The 24,453-nt window shown below is 43.1% G+C and overlaps 1 protein-coding gene across 1 annotated transcript in view; it reads left to right on the top strand.

Moving 5' to 3' along the window:
• Nucleotides 1-24,453, top strand: part of DNAH3 (dynein axonemal heavy chain 3) — a 694,204-nt gene that overhangs the window by 615,651 nt on the left and 54,100 nt on the right. Inside the window, exon 57 of the mRNA XM_085629109.1 lies at nucleotides 15,631-15,798. Within this exon, the coding sequence (XP_085485235.1) occupies nucleotides 15,631-15,798 (168 nt within the window). The remainder of the gene's footprint in view (nucleotides 1-15,630; nucleotides 15,799-24,453) is intronic.

Here is a 24,453-nt window from a genome sequence, read left to right as displayed (position 1 = left end):
CCAGCGCAGAAGGGATCTGAGCGCTTCTTTCTGGCATCTGCATCGCATATATTAACTAAAAATATCTGCCAGATAATGCATTTTTTGCCTCCAGCAAAGCTCAGAAACACAGGACCAGTGCCCCATGGTTCTATATCATGGGTCAAACGTGTCAGGACGGCGAGTACATTCATAGCAAAGTTATTACCAGCTGAAAGGATCATTCTAGTATTGAAATTTGTTTACTTTGTTTTGCCTTTTCTGTCAAAATGAGAAAATGTCTCTTGAATTGAAATGTAATGGGTACTGATCTGCATACATTACAGAGCAAACTTTGATGTCCGCGGTGTGTGGTCTTGTGGGTTGGCGGTCCAGGACAGCATTACCTATTGGTGCATCAAAACAGCCACTGTCACCTAATGGATGGAAGCCTGGTGTGAACGGGTGGGCAACTCACATAGGCGAACACAGATCTGTGTCTGAGCCATGGTACTCTTGGTGATAAACTGGCGTCCTGGCTTTAAAAGTGGGGAGAAATAAATACTTACACCCAACTGCACCACACAAATGAGTGAGTGGAGGTGGGTGGGACAGGAGGCGTCGCGGGACGTAAGCAGGCACAAGAGGTTGCTGATGATAGCTTGAGTGAGTCTGATTCTGTAGTAAAGCAGTTTTCCTATTTATTTATTCATTTGTAGAGCGCCTGATTACACCAACGGTGTGTCCCCGCGCTGAGACATATTCAGATGCATATACTGCAGTACCTAAGTGGCCATTAAGCTGTTCTTTATTCTGTTTTTGTGAACAGCCATGTCTTCAGCTGTCTGCGGAAGATGCTTTCGCTGGGTTCTGTTCTGATGGTAATTGGCAAGGTGTTCCATAATTTAGCTGCTAGGTACCTGAAAGAGCGGGCCCCCATTCGAGCTCTAAATATTCAAGGGACAGTCAGCAAGGCCATATCCATGGATCTCAGATTTCGTCCTGGGGTATATTTGGTCAGTAGTATTAGAAGGTATCTAGGACCTTTGTGTGAGAGGATGCGATGACAGTAGCACATCGCCTTAAACACGACTCTCTTCTCCACTGGCAGCCAGTGTAAGGTAGTCAGGGCTTTCTTTGTATTAGTTCTCCTTGGGAGGCTGAGAACCAGGCACGCCGCTGCATTTTGAACCCTTTGTAGTTTAGATAATCCTTTTTTGGAAGCACCCAAATATAGCACATTTCCATAGTCTAATTGTGAGGTGATTACTGCATGAACTATGGTTCTCCTATGGGCTCACCTCCTTGTCCTGAGGCCTTGTTTAAATAGGTGGGCCAGATTGAGATGCTCATAGCACTTCCCTTCATGTGGGTATTTGAGTGAGAGTTGATGATGCTGGCATCTGGGATTAATGGAGTTTGTAGCTGTGTGAATGCAGGTGGCATAAACCTGTGGCATGATTTTCATTTTGTGTTTGGACACTGTGCCTCTTTAGGAGCATACTGCTTGATTCAGTTGTGTATTGTCTTGCTAAAAAGACCAAATCATATGATACATTTAATTTTGTCATGCGTTGTTTATATTTGATGCTAAAATTCACACTTTTTTTCTGTTCTCATTTTTTTGCGGGTTAATGTTTTTGGGTGGGTGGATTTGTAAAACATGCATTTTTGTAATATCTTCATTTCATTTTCTCAGGTGTGAGGGTCACAGTGTGATTATGCAAAGAAGGTTGCAGTATTTGTCCGGATTTTTTGGGGTTGGTTGATTACCGTCTCTGCTTTTTATAATGGGCGTTGTTAGGCAAATATATCTATCTTCACAGAATGTAGACTCATATTTGGGTTGGTGGAGACTGTGTTGGTAGTAATGTCTATAGCAACACAAACAGATGATGGACGAAATGTTGAGCATTGTCAAACATTCACCACAGTCACTGATCTGGGTTAAACCTATCATTTGTTTGCTCACGATGCCACCCCAATTTGGTCCTAGCCATAGGCAAATCAGTCTTGACCCTGCTCCCTATGGGAACAGTCCAGCCCAAACTGCCACCCCAGGTCCTCCCTGGACTGGAAAGAAGCATCCTGGGACCGGCTTCAGGGTATCACCCCTCATCAGACAGGCTAGCTTGAATTCAGTGACACAGAGAGCATGGGACTCACATCTGGGCATACTCTTGCCACTTAGGGTGACTGTAGCAACACAAAAGATGATAGATGGAATGTTGAACATTGTCAAACATTCATCCCCAGTCACAGATTTGGGTTGAGTCCATCTTATTTTTGCTCACCATGCCACCCCAGTTTGCACCCAGCCATGGCATATCACTATTGACCCTGCTCCCCATGAGAACTGCAAGGTCCTTCCTGGAAAGAAACATCCTGGGACTGGTTTTGGGGTATCACCCCTCATCAGCCAGCAGCCAGGGTAGCTTGAATCCAGCGGCACAGCGAGCACAGGACCCTCATCTGGGCATACCCTTCCCACTTAGGGCGACTATAGCAACAAAAAAGGTAGGTAGCAATGTCTGCTTGCTTAGTATGGTGTTTACTTTTTATGAGCACCTGGAGTGCATTTAGTATTATTTCAGGCCTGAGAAATCTGCAATCTCAATTTTCTGTGACTACAGCTTTACTCAGTCAAATCCAATGCCTTATATACTAAATACTTTTCTTCAACAGTTCACAGTTTCAGCATTATTACTGTGTTCCTTAGACCACTTCCTACTGTCTGTAAATAGTTCAGCACTTTTCTATGCACATAAAATGCTACAGAGTGCTTGGCTTCCCATGATTCAAAGGCTGCTTTCCCACTGTCAGGTCTGGCAGTAAATGATCAGAAGAGCAGTGAACATGTTCCCAGAAATACAGTAGTGCAGTGGTTCTTAACCTTTTGACTTCTGTGGACCCCACTAAATCATTACTGCAACCCGGGGACCCCCACTGAATCATTATTGGAGTCCGGGGACCCTCCCTTAGTCATTACTGGAAATACAGACCCCGCCTAAGCATTTTCAATGATTTAAACAGCAAAACAACACACAAAAAATACCGAAACACACATTCTTAAAACAAATACTCAAATGATAAAATATTTTATTTAATTAACAAACAAATTTAAAACAATAAAAATGTAAATTTTAATAGGAAGATCAGAGCTTTTGTAAATTCAATTGAGGCTACTCACGGTCCATACTATATTCCGTTTGCTGCCCTGTTCCCACAAATCAATCTGAGGAGAGCAAAATTAATTTTTAGCCTCCAATTTCAAATTCCTTCATAGTTACAGAAAGTTTTACATTTTCAATTGTACATTTTGCTTCTATGTTTATATTCACTTTATTAATTCTTAGTATTGTTTAATTTTCTGCACAGTTGTGGACCCCTTGAGTAGGCACCACAGACTCACAGGGGTCCCTAGACCACAGGTTAAGAACCACTTCAGTAGCGTGAAAGTGTGAAGCTTTAAATTTCGCTCCACAGTTCTTGATGAGGCAATGGTGCAAGGAGGCACACACTTCTCAGTTTTACAGTTTTTCCTGCTCATTCTCAGTGGCTGCCTCTTCTTTTTGGAAAAAAAAAATAGAAAATGAGGTAGGGTCTGGATGGAACAATGGCTAGCAAAAAGGAGCCACTGCTGCCTCGTGTGTTCTTCCCTTACTGCTGCCTGCCTCCTGGTGTGTGACCTGCATTCTGACCTGTGACCTAACCGCTCCTGCTATCTTTGTGTGGGTGCTAAGCCAGCCGAGGGCTCAGGAGGCAGAGAGCTGCAATTGCCACCCAGACAAGGCAACAAAGAGCCAGTGCAATCTTAAGCAGGTGAGGAGGAGAACGTGGGGAAGGGGTCAGGAGACGGTATTTTATGTGTGTGTGATTGCATGTGAGGGGACATGTCTGTGCTCGTGAGTGTGATTGTGTGTACATATGCATTTGCAAATGTGCATGCATGTGCGTTATGTGATTTGTGTGTTTGTGTGTATGTGTGTGTCTTGGCCTGGATGGAGCAACATTTGTCAGGAATCCTGCTTCAATGTTAATACTGTAATGTTGTGACTCTGAGATATTATATATATATATTTTATGGCCATCTTCCCATCACTTGCTAAATATTGGCCCATATTTCATATATTTTGGGCCTTCTTTACAAATTTTTGGCTGCCCCAAACATAATAGTGGTAATTCCTTTACACATTTGTTTTCGCGACAGTATTTTGCCTATCGCTGGCATAATTCTTTCTTATCCTTGACATATTGCAAGAATTCCAGACAACATTCTGGCAAACCTTCTAGTAACAGTGGCTCATCCTTGATATACTGGGGTGTTTTTGACAGAATTCTGACTCTCCCTGGTGCATTTATGTATAAGAAAATCATTATACACAAAAGCCCTTGGTATGGCACACACATTAAATCCTTTTTCTACAGGTTTTCAGGGTCCACTTCATCTATATCTAAGATAGTGCTGTCTCTAATGAACATCTAAAAAGACATCTGTGTGTGTGTGTACTGTAAAAACAAAAACAAGAAGAGTTCTGTGGTGAGGGAAATATAGAGTGCAGCTTTAAGACACCCTTAGAACCACCAGGGAGCGATTGGCAAGGTCTCACCAATTTGCTCTTTATATCATCATCAGCACATTTCCTATTTATGGGAAGGAACCAACAAGTTTAGAAGAATGTTCTGTCTGTGTGGTAACCTATCCACTTTTATTGTGTGAACATCACATCTCAACACCCCCCCCCCCCCGTAGGTCCCCACAGAGGGAGCAGAAGCTACTTCCTCACAAGAAAAAGTAAAAAATGAGTTGAAAGGCAATAAGCATTCGTCATCAATTATCAAATGCCCCCACTCATGGTTAAAATCCCAATGCCATGTTTAGACCATATTTAGTTGAACGGCCGACATGTTTCATTTCCTGGCAATCTCTTCAGGGTAGGAGTACCTCGCATCACCCATATGTGCAGCGGACATACAAATGTAGGGAAAATAAAAGGAGAACAGACTGCATGAAGATCTACACATTTCATACGTGGTACACACAACTGCACCCCATAATCAAAGGCAGTAGTTGCCAGATGGCCACTGGGTGAGTGCTTACCAGTGGGTCACAGGAAAGGAACCTATAGTGTTTCCAAAGCAACTTTTTGTATCAAAGTCTGTTACGCCTGTAACACAGAAGGTGTACATTCAGACATACCACAACTCAAGCTCTACTTCAAAGTATTACGGTATAAGGTGATATCTATATCATTCACACTCCTATACATATCACTGTGATCTGCAGTGTGACGGGTATAGCGCCCCTATGTTTGTTTAAAAACAGATACAATACCTTCTTTATCAAAAAATCCCTGTAATATATTTTCAAACTTATTGTTAAAAAGGTCACATGGTACACCACCATACTCATAGCAAATACCACACCTTCTCAGTTTCATATTCCTGTGCTTCAAACCATCAAAGGCAAGTTATTTGGGGGGTGGTAAGTATGACCACAACTTCTTTTCTCACTTAAATTTCAACATGTAAATATAGAGGTCTCTTGTGCAGTAATCCATTTCTTATCTTTTGCATCTTTCACCATGGTTCTAATTAGTCCCTGTAATTCGACAGTGGGATCCTTCACAAGTAGCATATAGTTAGCACGTACGCCAAGAAGTCTTTGAACATCCGCCTCGTAGTCCCAAATATTGAGGAGCACCATTGCCCCTCCCTTATCCGCTGGCTTTAATATTATGCTGTCATTAGTTTGTAGTGATTTTATAGCAGTCCAGTTGGATTTCGACATTTTTTGAAAACGTTGGTTATGGGCGGTGTATCCAAGTGCAGTAATCTCTTCAAGCGCCAGTTGCTCAAAAACCAACACCTCTGGGCCTATAGCTGATGATTGGGTCCATACATGTCCTCAAAACCAACAGCAGAATCCCTGTAATCTTCCGCTGGGACATTTTCCATGTGGGGGCTGCACGGTCTGTAAGCTCACGACAGCCTCTGAAAATGTTACCCTCAACAGTGGCTGTACCTGGTCCCGGAATAACTTCAGTAACTGCAAACCAAGCAACGTGGTGTACAGATTGACCTGTGCCTGCAGGCTGCACTATATTGGCCTCAATACCAGGAAGGTGAAGTTCCGAATTCAGGAATGCATTAGTACATTTACGACAGACAAACTGACAACTCACCTGGTGAAACATTTTCAAGAAGTGGAACATGACCCCCTGAGTTTCAAGTGGACTGTACTTGAAAAAATGGACCAAGGGCTGGAATGGGCAGATGAGATACTATATAGAAAAGAAGCCTGTTGGAATTTTTCTGAGAAAACAGATCAAGGGGGCATGAACGATATGGTGGAATGGCATAAATTCAGAGCTCAGTCCTATAACATCTGTCTATAGGCCTCTTGCCTGCAACTGGTTTGGGGGCTCTCAGAATAGTCATGACTGACAGAACTTTCACTCTTTTAAAGACTACTATTAGTCCTTATAAAATGACAACTGGCTACCTCCTTGGGTAGTTAAATAATAATCTTTGCAGTTTTTCATGCCTTTTTAAAGTATCAACACCATTCTAAGATGGCGCCCACTGCTCCAAAGAATACTCCTGCCTTCACCCCCCCCTCCCCCATGTAGGAGGAGGTGGAGTATGATTGAATGATAACAGGGCGGCACCGTAGGAAGAGCGGTCCACTTCAACTCGGAGACGCCGACACCGGTGGTAGGTTACAGCAAAGCGGGGAGCTTTGATAGAAGGTGGATAGGGTGAGGAGAATCAGTGGAATGTGAGGGATTAGAACGGGCATGTATGGAATTCCCTTTTCTTAACCAACCACCCTATTCTTCTAAGGGTGTCTTATAGCAGCACTCTAACTTGCCCTCGGTACTGAACTTTTCTTGTTTTTGTTTTTACAGTACACACACACAGGGATGTCTTTTTACATGTACACTAGAGACAGCACTATCTTAGATATAGAGGAAGTGGACCCTGAAAACCTGTATAAAAAGGATTTGATGTGTGTGCCATAACAAGGCCCTTTCTGTAAAATATGAATAGTTAAGTGAAGCCTTTTTTTTTTTTTACATTTTTTATTGATTTCAATATTCATGGTATGCAAGAACATGGAAGTGAATGTAAATAAAAACTGGGGAAAAATCATCAGAGGGCAAATAGCAGCACAGTATCTACACCCAAGAATATACATTGAAATGACCTCTGGGAAATATTGATATTCGAAGCAAATACATGAACTATATAAACATGAGGCGTATACATTTGGATGCATCTAAGTCTATAAGCCTATTAAAAGTCAATAAGCTTAAGGCAAATTGGGCGGTGAAAGGAGAGGAGGGTGAAGAGGTACCCTGGTAAGTTGAGAAGGGACTTAAAATCCAGGATGCTGCATATAGGAGGTGGGCCACCGGACTGTGTAACAAGGCAAAGGAAAAATAACCAAACCAAGGACCTGATGAAGAATGAAAACATTCTGATATTGAGTAAAGGAGTAGGATCTGAGGAACTCATGGTATATTAGGTGAAATGCCCTCCTTTTTCAAACTTGAGCAGCATGTATGAGGGCCCCTGGGTTTCAATCATATGTAGCTATTTGGATATTGTGGGGAGGAGAGAACCCTAGAAGGGATTCATGAGGGTCAGGTGTACCCACTGTGTATTTCTCATAACTTGGAAACTAGTATTTCTAATTTGCTGGCCACTAGACAATGACAAAAGCCCTTAGCCTCCTCGTCACGCAAGGCTGCGGCTCCATCTCTAGCTCACAGGTCCAAAGCTTGTCGCTATATCTCACTAGATGGAGGCAACAGGTGTTTCCACCTCATGATAAGAGTGCATTTTGCAAGGATTGGGTTAAATCCAGGAAATATGTGACTGTTTGTAGATACTTAGGACCCAAGCCTCTCCTGCATGCTCGTGATTGCTGTGATTTACTGTGTCACCTTGGCCCAATATGAACTTAGATGGGAGCAGTCCTACAGCATAAGTTTGGAATGTGCTGCCAGGGTACCGCATCTGGCACTTGTGTCTGGGGCATGGGTAAAGCTCTTTTGAATCCATTTCAGGGAGAGGTAAGCCCTGTGTAGTATGTAAAGCTGGATTAGCTATAAGCGAGTATTGCCAGAATTTTTTAGAGAGTACTCTGGGGCTCTAGACCACTCTTTGTCATGCAAGGCACTACCTATCTTGTCCCCCCATGTGGCCCTCGGGGGTTGTTTCGAAGATCTGGGTATGGGTAACAAGGATCCTGGACTGCCAGGAAATGTCTTCATCTGATTCCCATTGTATGCAAAGTATTTATGAGTTGGTTGGTGGCGAGGCAGTCTTAGAATCTTCCAACACCCAAGTGTCACAGAAAATGCAGCGAATCAGCCCATATGTGAGAAATTAACCGCCCCCCACCCCACCACCTCCAATCCCTGGAGATTAAACTGCTCTATTTGAGCAGCAAAAGACAGGAGCTGGCCATCCTGGAAATATTCCCTCAAGTTGGTGATTCCTGGTTGGTCCCAGAACCGCAATTACAGCCAGTTCAGGTGTCTTCGTCTCTTTGGGAGGCGCAGGAGAGATATCGGAGCATGGGGAGGTAAGACTCCTGGTGATCTATATTCCGCTAGCTAGACACTTCTGAGCCACCTGTAGGAGGATGATGCCACAGTGGGCTCTCAGGGCTTTGTTTTCTTCCATAATTTATGTTTCTCCAAGGGCACATGTTGCTTTAGTAAATCCCTTGACTCAAGCACTTGACTATTTCTCACATCATTTCTTTGTTGGTGTGTTCCACATATTTGCTTCAGCTCTCTGGCTTATTCCTAGTAGCTGGGATTCTAGTTACCGTTTTCCCATTACAAACTACCATACTGGGGTTCAAGGTGTCCGAACAAAATACCTAAGTCTGCATTCCACATGCACTGAAGCTCCATTTGCTCCAGTTGGTTTCTGGCTTCCTCCCCCTCATTACCGTTGAAATCAGCTTGTTTGTCTTCTTCTAGCTATTAATAGATTAATGAGAAAGTAGTTGGTATTGCTTTGGGTCCAGTGGCCATTCAGCTCATTAGTCCCGACATTGTGTCCCTGGTATCATGGAGCCGTATTTACATATGTTTGGCACACTTAATAATAGTTTCATTATCTCTGGCATAAGGATATCCATGTCTGTGTACAAATGGTGTGCTGTTACTTGGGGAGTGTGAAATGGTTCAGGTCTATGGAATAACCTCCCTTCGGAGGAAGTGCCCTCACACACCCAAAGGTTGTCATGCTTCATAATTTGTGCGTGATGTTCATCCCTGACAACTGGTCATAATTATTGTTATCCGTGGCATAATCTTGGCACTGCTGTAATGGTGCTCTCCTTGACTCACTTGAAGTAAATGGGGTAACCTGTGGTATAATTGGGGCATTAACATTTTATGGCCTTTTTTTACATAATTCCGCATATTCATGTGAAATGTAGGTCCTGGAATAATGCTTCAACCTTTGATGTTTTGTGGTCATTTTTGACATAATTCTGCATAACTTTTGCAACATGGTGGTGGACTTGCAAACCCTTTTGAACGACATTGCTGGTATTTGATGATGATAAATGGGCATGAAAGTTTCAATTGCCAGGTAGATTCTCAATCTTAAACATCAGCTTAGAAGGGGCAGCGTGGAAAAATGAAATGTAGACGTAAGGAAAGATGCTATATACACTGTGAAGAAATAATAAGCTCATGGAATTGCATACTCAGATTCTTTTTAACAGCCTCTAATACCTTTAGCTCAGAAGTCAAATAGTATTTGGGATCCATAATGTGTTTTGTCTCCTGCATCAGAATATTTGCCTCCTTTAGAGTTCTGCCATCTGCATTTTCTTTATTTAGGAGGGCAACTATTTTCTTTCTATTAACCTGTGAACTGAAACATTAGACCTTAGTGTGCGAAGATAAACCATAGTCTTTATGTGAGTTATGGACCTGACATCTGTGGCCCTTTTTTCCACCAACTTTTTGCCTCCCATCCTCCTGTCTTTGCTGTAATCTTTTTTTTTGCTGAAATCGTCTTTGCTCGCTATAAGCGTCTCTGCACACTTTACTGCTGTTAACCAGTGCCAGAGTGCTTACGCTCTCTTTTTTAAACATGGTAATATTGGCTTACACCCAATTAACCCATTTAATTTACGTGTAAATCCCAAGTAAAGTGGTATTACATGTACTCAGGGCCTGTAAACAAAATGCTACTAGTGGACCTGCAGCTCAGTGCTACCCATTGAAGTAGTCTTTTAAACATCTCAGACCTGCCATTGCAGCCTGTTACTGCAGTTGCAAACCATTTCAACCTGGCCAAGTAAACCTTTTGCCAGGCTTAAACCTTCCTTTTTAGTACATATATATGCCAGTCACCCATTGTGTAGGCCCTAAACAGCCCAGAGGGCAGGGTAGAGTGTATTTAAAAAGTTGGACACGTACTTTTAACTTTTACATGTCCTGGTAGTGAACAACTCTTAAATTAGTTTTCGCTACTACTAAGCCTACCTCTCACATGGGATAACATTGGGTTAATGTATTATATTTAATAAGTGATAACTTTCAATTGGCAGCAGATGGGAATGTCAAATTTGGTGTTTATGGAATTGTAATTTAAAACCCTCTTTAATGGTAAAGCCGGATTTATGTCAAAATTCCTAAAATGCCCTTGTGTCACTGGATTCAAGTTAGCCTGGCTGATGAGGGCAAATGCCCCGAAACCAGCCCCAGGATGCTTGGCAGTTCGGGCTGGACTATTCCCATGATGCACAGGTTCAAAACTGATTTGCATATGCTTGGGTCTAAACTCGGGTGCTGGTGAGCAAAAGAACGATGGATTTAACCCAGATCTATTGACTGGGGGGTGAATGTTTGATTTGCTCTGCATTCCCACCATCATCTGTAGTCTTTTGCTTCTCGCCCTAACTGTGCCGGGTATGCCCAGACATGGGTCTCGGGCTCACTTTGTCACTGGATTCAAGCTAGCCTGGCTGATGAGGGGTGATGGCCTGAACCCAGTCCCGGGATGCTTGTTTCTGGTCCAGGGAGGACCTGGCTTGGCAGTTCGGGCTGACTGTTCCCATGAGGCAAAAGTTCAAGACTGATTTGTATATGGCTGGGTCGAAACTGGGGTGGGATGGTGAGCAAAAGAACAATGGATTTAACCCAGATCTATTGACTAGTGGTGAATGTTTGATTTGCTCTGCATTCCGTCCATCGTATGTGTGTCTTTTAGAAATGTAACCATTTCTTTTCTCAACCATTTGGTGTCCGCTGCATGTATCCTGGGTCCCATTACTAGGTGAAGCTGGCAGTTGGTCTTTGTGTATTGCTCCCATACAGTAAGACAAAGTAGAATCTGTGTTGACTGGATGGTCCATCTCTAACTTGATGAGGGGTAGGAGCTGTCCCCTCCCACACTTGCACATTACACACTCTGCCTAAGCACACATAAAGTGTTTGACCCCACACAAGCTGGGGTCAGGGCAGGGAGGCAGGAAATTTCCAACACCTCTGGGGTAGAAACCTCCAGAATCTTCTTCTACTTCAAAGTGGGCACCAGGTATAAATAATGGACCCTCAGGCCTAACTCTTCAGTACACCTCTGGACCAGTGGAAGACTCAGAAGGACTGCTGTTCTGATCTGCAAGGACTGCTACTCTGTTGCCCTGCTGCCTGAGTGAAAGGACTGGACCTGAATCTTGATCCCAGGACCACCAGAGTGACTCCAAGGGCTAGTTGGCAGCCTCCTGGTCAGAGCATCAGGGACAGAAAAGGCTCCTAGCATCTCAAACTCAGCACCTGGACTCTGTCTGCCATGAGACCTAGCCTCTAGGTGGTACCACTCTATCCCTGGACTCCTGGAAGTGAGCCTCAAGGTGCTCTGCCAGCCCAGCTGTGGTCCTGTGAGTGGAACCAACCCATAACGACACATCTCTTTGCTGCCACTTCAAAACCGCCGCAGCAGGACACATACCCAAGGTCAGACCTTGCATCGCATTGTGCTCAGAACCGCCATTGTACATTGCATCCTTGACACAAGCCTTCACATCACAAGCCCCTCATCAATGGCATCCTCGATGATGATGCAGGACTCCGCATCACAGCCCCACAGCTTCTCTGGACCCACTGGTGCGCAACGCATCTTCAACACAGGACTTTGCATCAGAAGCCCTCGTCAATGGCAACCTTGGCGATGACACAGAATTTCCACATCGCAGCACTGCAGCTCCTCAGCACTGCTAAAGCATGCTGCATCATCAATGCAAGATTTTGCAAAACTCCGCAACCAGGATTTAAGGTACTTTGCTCACCAATTCTAATTTGGTCCCTGTATATAGCCCATACTTCATCATATGGATGCTTGTTTCTGGTTCAGGGAAGACATGGCTTGGCAGTTCAGGCTGGACTGTTCCCATGAGGCACAGGGTCAGAATGATTTGCATATGGCCATGTCTGAACTGGGGTGGTGGAGTGAGCTAAAGAATGATGATAGATTAATCCCAGATCAGTTGACTGGGGGTGAGTGTTTGATTTGCTCAAGCGCTCCACCCATCATCTCCTTTGGTATCGCTTTGTGCGCCCAAAGTTGGCAGGGTATGCCCGAACATGGGTCCCTTGCTTACTTTGCCACTGGATTCAAGATAGCCTGGCTGATGAGGGTTATGAACCTGAAACCAGTCCCAGGATGCTTGTTTCTGGTCCAGGTAAGACATGGCTTGGCAGTTCGGGTTGGACTGTTCCCATGAGGCACAGGGTCAGACTGATTTGCATATGGCCATGTCTGAACTGGGGTGGTGGAGTGAGCTAAAGAATGATGATGGATTAAACCCAGATCAGTTGACTGGGGGTGAGTGTTTGAATTGCTCACTCGGATGACCTCCACCTTATCGAGACCCCCAGAATCAAACGAGCCAGAAGTGGTGGCAGACGCTTCTCTTTGAATGCAGGCAGACTTTGGAACGCCCTTCCGCTCCACCTCCGAAAAGAGTCTAGTCATGGCGTCTTCAGGAAACAACTCAAAACCTTTCTATTCCCATAAATTAATTCATTCTGTCTCGCCCACCCGTTCACTAGTCACGCCTAGCGCTGGGAGGCCTCCTGGTGGCCATGCGCGTTACAAATGTTCTTTTCATTTCATTTAATTTCATTTCAAGTGCTCCGTCCATCATCCCCTTTGGTATCACTCCATACTCCATTGTAGTCGGCATGAACTTGGGACTTTGTTCCGTTCTGGCGTGACCAGATAACCACAGTTGGCAATTTGTGCTTGTAGACACTATTTTCACTTATAAATGTAAAATTACATATCTCTGGTTCTACTGATTGCATTTTTGTCAAAAAGATCTCAAATAATGTATTTTATTTTAATCTATTTGTCTAAATTGGTGTAGGATTTTTCTTGTGTTGTGTTTGAAGAGCGGCATAATAGGTTTACACATTGTCTCTCAAGTTAAGCCTGGCTGCTTTTATGCCCAGCTACCAGAGGGTTAAGCACATGTTAATTTGGGGTTTGCTTGTGTTTCACCCTGACAGGGATTGTGGTTGCTGCTTGAGAAGGGTGTCACCCCTCTCAACCAGTAACCCAATTTCTGACAGTGGGTCTCTACTTGCATGTATGTGTGCCCTACTCCTTGTTATTATCTCCAATGCTCTTCTCAAATGTTTGTTCATTTCCATCAGATTCTTGTGAAGAATGATTGTCCATCCAGTATCTAGCGATTTATTGAGTTAAGAAATGAAGCAGTAGGGAACTACATATAAAGGGCCCAGAGGAGAATATCCAACTGACCCAATATTCAAAGGCAAACATCAAACATTCTTATAAGGAACACAGAGTTAACCAATAGATAACATTCCCAACTATTACATGACACTGACATAAACAACCTATGAACACATAGACACTAAAGATACCACAACTCCCTAGGCGTAAAGTGCCAAAACTCCTTCCAAGATATATAAGTATTAGTGGAAAAAATATAGCCACCCAAACAGAGTTCTCTTCTACCTCAAAGTAGAAGAGAGTATATACTATTACTGTGGCCCAACCACCTCTTCCTCCATTTACCCTTACATATACACATAAACATCATACATCCTTGGATACAGTGTGAAATATTGTCATAAAGGGGCTAGTCTATCCTGCACCTGCCCCAAGACCACCATGTGCTCATATCAATCCATTTTTAACTCCCTTGTAGCATATGAATCCAAACGCCTACTTCTAAAGTCAATAAAAGTCCTAGCACCTGATCAAGACATACCCAACAATTAATTAATAATTTTCTTGTGTGAATTGTTAAAATCATTACTTAAAATCACAAATGTATTATGGCAGAAAATTGAGCACAGTGACCTGGAAATCAAATACACACATTGAATAGAAAGTTAATCACGGATCTACAGCTGAGTTCATTTAAATCTCAATATCTACCATGAACGTTACATATGTTATAAAATATTATTACTTGTAAATAATGGAAAAATCTCACACCTGCTAGAGGAACTGGATCATTTTTACCTTTAAAAGAAAATATAGTTATTTGTCAATCAAACTTTTGTTATTTAGCTTTAAAACAGGAATTAGAAATAATTTTCAAGGTACAATAAATTAAAGACACTATAGCAAAAAATGTGAGAGATCATTTAGATGATGTCTTACACATTCACATCACTACCTTGCAGTCTAATTTTCCACACTAGCATAGTAAAGGTATGGAATCTGTCTGACTCTTATCATTAAACACAACTTTTTCATCTTTACCCATTAGGCTTAGGAAGCATCTCATTCATCACATATTAAGTGCCCCAAACCATCACGGTCATCGAGGGATAATAGAGATCCCTCTCACCACATGGTCAAATTTATCTATTTTTTATATATTTGCATTTTCAATTGCACAACTCAACCACAAAGTAACTGTTAGTGTACTTCACATACCTATAAATAGCAGAGACAAATATCCCTTTAAAAAGAACCAACATTAAATGGTTCAAAGACAGTAGACCCTCATTAGGTACCCTCCTTTTCAACATGTGGCGTATAACTCATCACATATCCAGAATTGGAACTTTCAAAAATATTGACATGCTTGCAGGATTCCCTGTCGGTGGGCTGGGAATTCAATTTCCAAGTCTGCGAAAGGGGAACGATTCAAGCCTATGAATATATGTAAAATACGAATGGTGAAAAATTGGAGTTACAGGTAAGTTGTTTTTTTGTTCTCCAGCTTTGGATATTTTATTGGATTTGAATGCTTGAATCATTTCCTGCTGTAGGGCTGGAATTATCCAACCTGCTTACAGGGAATGATTTGAGCATGTAAATCTATAAAAGATAGCAACATAGAAGTACTGGAATTGCGGGTAGGTAACTGATTCCTCTTCTCACTCAACAAGAATTTACACTGTAGAGTATCCCATAGGGACATTGCGATGTAACTTTATGCTGTTAATTCTCATATTTATTGATGGTCTCACAGTCATAGAAGTGTTAAAGGATTACATATATGTTAAATATGTATGTTATTTATAGTAAATCATATTCTGATGATTATCATTGTAGTGTGGTCAGTATTTCAATTACCTTGTTCAGAACATGCCAGCAGCAAATTGGTGCACTTGATTCATTTGAATTATTTGTTGTTTGCAGTCATACATTGAATACATCAGAAGCTTGCCCCTGATAACACATCCAGAGGTTTTTGGTCTTCATGAGAATGCAGACATAACCAAGGATAATCAGGAAACAAATCAGCTTTTCAACGGAGTGCTTTTGACTCTACCCAGACAAACATCCGGAGCCGGAAAGTCACCTCAGGTAAAAGGAATATATAATGTATTTCTGTTATGTTAGGTTAAAGGGATTTGATATAGCGTAAAACGAATCACACCCCCAAGAGTATCTCGGTGATCAGCTCAGTACTAGAAAGGAAAGAGAATCTGATAACCAGGTCTTTAAGAGTTTTTTAAAACTATTGAAATTCGAGCAAGACCAGATGTAAAAAAGGAGTTTGTTCCAGTGATGGGGAGCAAGGTAGGAAAATGACCAACCACCGTATTTAACCGTTTGAATGCGGTGGGGATATAGCAGAAGTTGGCCTTTAGATCTAAGATTACTACTGGGTACGTATGAAAGAAGCTTCTCTTGAAGATAAAGTGGGTCTTTATCAAACAAAGATCTGTGAAAAAGACACAGAAGTTTGAACAGAGAGCCTTTTTTCACAGGAAGCCAATGGAGGCGTTTTAGTATGGCTCCAAAGAAGAGTAAGAAGGGAGTTTGCAGACCAGGCGTGCAGCAGTGTTCTGAACCTCCTGCAGTTTAGAGAGTAGCGACTTAATAGCAGCTACCCAAAGGGCATTTTCAGAATCCAGCAGACTCACAATGAGTGCCTGAGTAAGTGTTCTCCTAGGCTTTAAAGAGAACCTCTGAAATATCTTTTTAACCATGCACATAATACCAAAGCATGCACTGCAAGTGGACCTAACCTGTTCTCTCATTAAGAGATTCTCTTCAACCAGAATGGCAAGATTTTTTACTACCTTTTTAGAATGGGGGGCAGAACCTAATTTAGAAGGCCACCAGTCATCAGACCAGTGGGCCTGGGCCTTGTCAAACACCAGAATCTGGGTCTTGTCTCTATTCAACTGGAAACAGTTTAAAATCATCTAGGAGGTGACTTTTCTCATGAATTCACCAAATCTGCTTTTGACATTTTCTGGATTGAGTCCCAATGAGATGATTAATTATGGGTCATCCACATAGGAGATGACTTCAAAGTCACACAGTTTTGGGCAATGGGGGGCCACATAGATGTTAAAGAGCATAGGGCTCAAACGGGGGTCCTGAAGGACTCCCTCTTCCAATCTCATGGTGCGAGAACTGAATGAGTCAAGAGACATTGTCTGAGTCCGGTTAACGAGAAAGTCTTTGAGCCAACCCAAAGCTTTCCCACAGATATCAATCTCAAAAAGTCTGTGGATCAGGATGGAATTAGTGGCAGCATTGAATGAGGCAGACAGGTCAAGCAGCACTAACATGCAGGAAGCCAGCATCAAGAAAAAGTCTGAAGTAATCCAGTACAACCACCAGTGCAACGTCCGTGCTCTGAAAGGCCCAAAACAAGATTGCGTAAGGTTCAATAGGCAGTGGACTTCCAGGTAAGAGGAGAGTTGGTTGTTTACTAGGGCCTCCGAGATTTTGCTTAGATAAGGGAGGAGCGGGATAGGTCTATAGTTAAGCTCATCAGAATCGGCATTGGGTTTTTTCAGGATTGGGGTAACTTGTGCCGCTTTCCAATCCAATGGCATGGTGGGGGTGTTGAGAGAAAAGTTGAACAATGAAGTGATGACAGGTAGAAGTAAGGTTGATGGTGTCACCATGACGTACAGGGGAGAGATCAGAAGGGGGGAGCCTGATTTAACTTTACTCATCGTATCAGAAACTTCCTCTAGAGTGAGGGATTCAAACTCCCCAAGTAAGGCAGGAGGGTTGGTAGAGGGAGTGATAATGGAAGGTGCAACCAGAAGCAATGTGGAATTAGAGACGAGGCAGTGTTGACATCTTGATTAATAATAATGTGCTGGGTGGAAGAATGAGGAAAAGGAGGTGAGAGTGGCCTGGTTTCAATGCCTGAGCATTCTACCATCTTTCTTCCAGCCCAGTTGCCCTCCTTTAATCAGGAATTTAAAAGTAATATAGTGATCTGTGGAAACTAAGGTAGAGGAGAGTCAATTTGGAAGTTCAAAGAGTTATTGAAAACAAGATCAAATGTGTGGCCCACTATGTGTGTGGGGCTAGTAACATTCTGGTTCAGCCCCTGCATCTCAAGGTCAGAGAGCAGGAGTAGTGTCTCCGTATCGAAGTGCAGTTCAGCATGGTAGATAAAATCATCCACCAAAAGAAATTTATCTGAAGCAAGTACACGTTCAACCAACCTATGGCTGAAATCTTTTTTGGGCCCAGGGTGCCGTAGATTAGAGTCACCAGGAGGGATATCCAGTTTTAAAATACATAGCTCCACCCTGTCCATAAGGAGGGAGCTCACCACCTCAACTTTAGTGGAGTCGTGAAAGGCAATAGCAACTCGTCCTCCTATTTCAGACCCTCTGTCCAACCTAATTAGCCTATAGTTTACAGGGAATACTACGGGAATGTAGGGGATGGGCAGAAGGGTGAAGCCAGGTTTTGGGAATAAAGCAAATGTCTGGCTGGTTGGTGGAGATGAACTCCCACAATTCAGTGGCAAGTTTAGATCGTGCATTACAATAGAGGTCTTTATGCAAGATTTGGTTACAGGTAAGATCAGGTTGGGGGTCTACAGCATGAGGAAGGGAGGAATTCTCCTCTGAGTCCTACACCTGCAAATAATTAACCCCCCCGAACATTAGAGGCCTCCGGTGGGGGGCAGTAAGAGCAGGCAAAGCTGCATTTCGTACAGATGGGAAGAGTGGAGAGGTACCAAACAGTTTGGCAGTCCTGTGTGAGATTGCCAATTCCTTGATAGCTTTAAGCTCATTGTTAGTATAAGGAAGTCGGGTAAAAAGCTTACACCTCTGTGAAGAGAAGCAGGGTTCCCAGCATTTGGTGATGTTTGAGCCTGGACAGGTGCCGATGGGCTTGCTTTTGGCACACCAGCAGTGTGCCAGCAGTGCGTCTGCGCTAGGCTGAAGGTTAAATAGGGGCCGGAATTCAAGGCCCGAGAGATTAGACTGCTGACTGTAACAAAGTCGCAGCTGTCTCAGTTTGTTCCCGCTGTACAAATGGCACAGCCGGGAGCAACCTGGGAGCAAAGAGAGAGATTTAAAGGAGCCTGCCTAAATAAAGAGCTTCAAGTGCATCAGGTAAAGGAAAAATGATGGGGGATAAAAACGGTGTGCGCCTGAGCAGAAAAAAGATACTGTGTGCAGAGGTCTTTTAAAATAAGGGCCATATTATCAAGGAACAGCGATAACATTATCGCCTCATTAGCGGCTGGAAACTGCCACTAAAGCGCCGATAATGGGCTTGATAATATGCCCTTGTGAATTCCCATAGAAGCCCAGGTTCTAGTGTGAACCTGGGCTTCTATGGGAATTCACAAGGGCATATTATCAAGCCCATTATCGCCGCTTTAGCGGCGGTTTCCTGCCGCTAAAGCGGTTATAGCCGTTCCTTGATAATATGGCCCCAAGTGATTAAAGGATAAAAACATCGAGTTATCATCGCGTAAATGGGGTGTTGTAAAATACCTGATGTACAGCTACATTTCATGATAGTTTCAATCGCATGTTTTTAGTTTGAGTGCTCAGTTAACATGATCATGGCACTAGATTGTCCTTCATCGTTTTAGGCAAACAGTGTCAGATCAATGAGCCATGTGAGAGCAGGCCAATAAATCCTGTATTTGCCTAAAATGTAATAGAAACAACGATATCCATAAGGCGATATTTCTGCAAACGAATCCAATGGAAATGAAAAATGTTAAAGTAAAAATGTCGCCATATATTAAAGTTGTGGCATATGCTTTTGACGAAAAAAATAAAAATAAACATTAACCATTGATGTGCTTCACCTACCAGCTTGTCCCACCAATCCTGGCACTCCAGCACATTATTTTTAGGAGGAGATGCACATGTGACCAGCAAAATTGCCATCACTTAAAGTACAATACTGCTAATGGCTGAAGTGGGCTGTGAAGGAAGTGGCCCATTTAGGGTCACCCAGGTCACTCGTGACCACCTGTCAGCCTTTCATACCAAATGAAGAGTCGGTCAGACAGTATAGAATACAAACCAAGTATATGTTTATTCAGATACACTCGAGTGGAGCCCCGTCTGCCCAGTCGCTTAGGGGTGTTGCAGAGAGAACTGAGTTCAGCAAACATAGCAGTACATTATGTACATTTCGGAACCAAGGAAGACCCGCCCATAATGGATTTCTATTCTGAGGCCGGGTACACAGTATCTTCTACCCAAGGTCACTCTGTCCGTTCCTGCCGCTAGACTGGTGAAAGAAGACCTCTATCTAGTGGGAAAGGTATGTGCTAATAAGAACAGTGTATTCTTTAGCAAAGCAAGGCCCAACCTTGGAGAAATGAAACTTTCCACAACCCATGGTCTCGAGGAGACAAGAAACAGTTAAAAACATGATTCAAATGGCAACTAAACATAAAATGGTCCCGCGAACGCTAACTCACATGGAACAATGCACAAACAAAATAGCAAAAACATGTTCATTTTATCAGACCCTCCTTTTAGCATTCGCTAACTACTCTTTATGCAGTGAGTAGAAAAGACATAACATTCTTATGAGCAAAAGGACATCAGTACTCGGAACAATCCATATACTCAGTATAAGGAATAGAAGCTGCAAGGGATGATTTTGAATCAAAAATTCCTTCTTCAATCTGCATCATTTCGTCGATGACTTTCTGTAACATAACTCCTGCATTAGTATCATGAACTGGCATTTTAAGCTTGGGAATGAGGATAGTGACACAATAGGAGCAACAAGCTGGGAGACATTGTATGCAGAGGTAACATGTGAAGAAGATACCAGCAACCACAGCCAGAAAAGTGAGGATCATCCAACCGCAGGATGTGAGTATGTTCCAGAACTATCTCAATGGTGTCCCAGTACCTGTCTCCTGGTTTATGTCGGACGAAAGTCTATGCACTTTTTGTATAGCTGCATACACATTGGGAGCATGATCAGGTATGTAAACACAACAACTGCTGGCAATGACGCAACAAGCCCCACCTCTAGTATGACGTCTAACAGCATCCTGTTCTGCAAAGTGACTAATCTCGTGGCCTGAAGCTCAGCAGTGATGTTTGTCAATATCCCAGCAGTTGTATTAATAACCCCCTCAACAACTATTATTAGCCAACGAAGTTTGAGACTATTACCCATGGGGCCCCAAAAAGGTAGTAGACCCTTTATGGCAACCCCAAATTGTTGTGTAGTTGTATCTGTCTGATCTATATCCTTTGTGTCAACAACCCTTCTGACTCGGGACAAGGATGTACTCCTACGCCACAGCTGATGATCTTTATGATAATTGGACGGGGCAACATATACAGGGAAAAGGAGGAAAGAGAGATAACATCTGCCTGACCATACCCTCACAATCCAGACATGAGCTTGGGATTCACAGACAAAATAAACATTATGGGGTAGGATCAGAGGTGGACTATTAATCATTCAGTCTGTAGGTGAAATTGCATTTAATCTCCCCCACCTTTACCTCCCCAGTCCCCTGGACCCCGAAACTAGTTGTTGTGTTGATCACAGACACCCGCATCGGTTTGTCCTTGGTAATATTGCGAGCTTGGAAAGATTGAAAACACTCAGAGGAGTTGGACCTTTGGAAATCAGTCATTTCCGTTTGAAGCCAGGTTTCGCTCTTCACTTTTTGGTATGTGCTCATACGGGACTTTGATGACAATATACTGAGGGTCCCTTGTCCTGCTGGTCCTATGGGAGTAAACCCGCAATGAAAACGTACATAGTCTACCACAGTGCGAGAATCAGCAGGTGTCATACCCAGAGTAGAGAATTGGAAGTGGTAATGCACCATACTGAACAATTCAAACCAACCTTCACAGCTACCAATATATGACAATGGCATGGATAACAAATTGTCGCTCTTATGAGTAACTGAGGAGAACAATCCATAAACCCAACAATTAGTTGTATTGGACACATCATGGGTCTGAAGCAACATTTATATAAATACATTGTCTGTGTAAGACTTTCTATGCTCTTCTTTGTGAGGGACCAAAGTAACAAAAATGTGCTCAGGGGAATGGTAGTATTACCCATCAGGGAGTGCACAGGGAATTTCTCCTCTAAGAACCAAGACATTCCAAGTATTGTTGCTAGTACCATCACAACTATTAATATGCACATTTTGTACTCTTTTTCGACCAACCCTTCATTGAACGCAGTGGTGCAAATGGCTGTTCCTCAGCCACAGGTCGACCAAATGGATGCATGATTAGGCAAGGAAAGAAATGCAATGAAAATGATAATAAATACAAGTGTTCACAGTGTCCGTCTGAGCCTCACTGGTACAGGCTGCTATTGTTTATCAAACGTTGGCACTCTTGAGCACCTGCGTTGGAGTTTGCTCAGTCCTAAGCTCAAGATGAATCCCATGACGATCAGGATAATGTATCCCCTTCCAAGGGAGCACGTTCAATTTATCCTGTCCAATGTGAAGTGCACCAATGTCACATCACCCCAAGCTAACCTCTTTGGTACTACAGCAAAGTACGCCCTAACTTACGCAGTCCATCCCTATCTAATCTGACTTCTCCTTTGATGCACCGTTCCTCAGTCGGGGTCCCAAATTGTACTTGGTGACTCCAGGCACAGATGGGTCAGTGAAAAGAGGCTCCTGAATAGCTCTTACATCTGGTGGGACAACCTCGTTCAGGATATCATCATTCTCCTTGTCGTTTTGTGTCCATGTGAGGACAGCGTTACTGAATGGAACAAAAAGAGGAACCTGCTCACATTCCTGGTCAGCTACTCCTTCTTTGACCCATTGATCATAGGGCAACAGCAGGGGCACCCTCTTGCAATAGGAGACATGAATCCAATTCTTACATCAAGAAACTTAGATGGTAGTGCAAGTTGCCAGCAAAACCTGGAGCAGCCCCTTTCAACGAGGCTCCAAACTCTTCTTTCTCTGGAAATTTCGAACGAAGACAAAATCCCCAGGCTGAATATCGTGTCCGGGCCCCTCTGGTGTAACTGGCAGGGACTCACAGAACTGTTGGTGAATAAAATGCAAATTTTTGGTTAACTAGCAAAGGTATTCTATTAACAATGGGTATTCAATGTCAGAAAATTTACGAGGACGTGGGACGCCCCAGACATTTGTGGGACGCCCAAACTTGACCTCGTATGGTGACAATCCTGTCCTAGAATGTGCTGTTGTTCTTGTTGACAGAAGAGCTAATGGTAAAGCATCTGGCTACTGCAATCCTGTTGTCTCCTGGATCTTAGCCAATTTCAGCTTGAGAGTACCATTGTACTTCTCAACCAAACCTGCAGACTGTGGGTGATTTGCAGCATGAAACTTCTGTATAATGTGCAAACCATCATAAAACTGCTGAATGACCCTGGCATTAAAATGACTTCCATTATCACTCCAAATCAAATGGGGCAAGCCGAATCAAGCACAGAACTCCTTCAGGAGTACCTTTGCAGTCATAACAGCTGTATTCTCTTTAGTGGGATAAGCCTCAACCCATTTACTGAATGCACAGACAACTACCAGCGTGTACTTCAAATTATTACACCTATCTAGTTCGATATAGTCTATCTGGAGGACCTCAAAGGGGAAAGTTGGTGGTGCAAAATTACCGGATGGAGTAGGAGTGCCTTTTCCTGGATTGTGCATCATGCACACCATGTAGTATTTTACTAAATGTGCAGCTGTCTTAGGGATGTTGTCATTTTGCCACACAGGGTCTAACAACTTGCAGATACCTTTAGCACTGATATGAGCCATTGTAACTACAGGGAGAACATATGCATCTGGTAACGTCCATCTCTGCTTTCCTGACTTATCAATCCAACATCCCTCATCATTCAATTATGCTGTACTTTCTTGCCATATTGCTAACGCTTCTATTGTAGCCTCGCTCTGTATCTCTTTCACGTTCTCAAGCATATCCTCAAACATAGCACCTTCGGGCACCCACCTAGCGGGTCCTGCTACAAACATTCTTTTCATTTTGGTCCGGGCTGTCTCTTTAGCTGTCCGATCTGCGAAAGCATTTCCTTTACCTACATCATCAGTAACTTTCCGATGGGCACTACACTTCACTATGGCCAATGTCTTAGGGAGGGCCAAATCAGACAGAAATTTCAGTATATGCAGACCATGTTGGATCTTGGCATCAAGGGAAGTAAGGAAACCTCTCTCAGCCCAGAGCCGCCCAAAATTATACGCGACCCCACAGAGTAATAAGCACACGGCTGTTGCTTATTTCCAAATGTTAGACCAGAAAGCGCACAACCAACCATCTCATGGACATATAATACAAATGGCTTGCTATAGTTAGGCGCGGCAAGCACTGGAACCGAACAAAGTGCACTTTTTAATTGCTCGAAAGACTGTTGACATTCAGGCATCCAAGGCAGGGGTTCATGCACCGCTTTAGTAGTGAAAGCAAGCAGGGGTTTAGTTAGTAGGGAATAATTTGGAATCCATTGGCGACAATCGGAAGTAATGCCAATAAAAGCGCGCACATCTTTTTGAGTTTGAGGAATTTTAACAATGCCACTAACACGCTCCGGAGTTAGCTTCCTACCCTCTTTCAACAGTAGGTGACCTAAATAGGTGACCTCCTGTCGACAATACTAAAATTTGGAAAGGGAAACTTTATGTCTGTGGTGTGCCAGGTGCAGTAAGAATTTAACTGTACGGTCCTTGCAGTCTTGTTCTGTGTCAGAAGCGAAGAAGAGGTCGTCAACATA

The sequence above is a fragment of the Triturus cristatus genome, chromosome 10 (assembly GCF_964204655.1).
Source record: "Triturus cristatus chromosome 10, aTriCri1.1, whole genome shotgun sequence".
Taxonomy (NCBI): Eukaryota; Metazoa; Chordata; class Amphibia; order Caudata; family Salamandridae; genus Triturus; species Triturus cristatus.
Note: the sequence above shows the minus strand (reverse complement) of the source record. Positions and strands in the feature narration are given on the sequence as shown.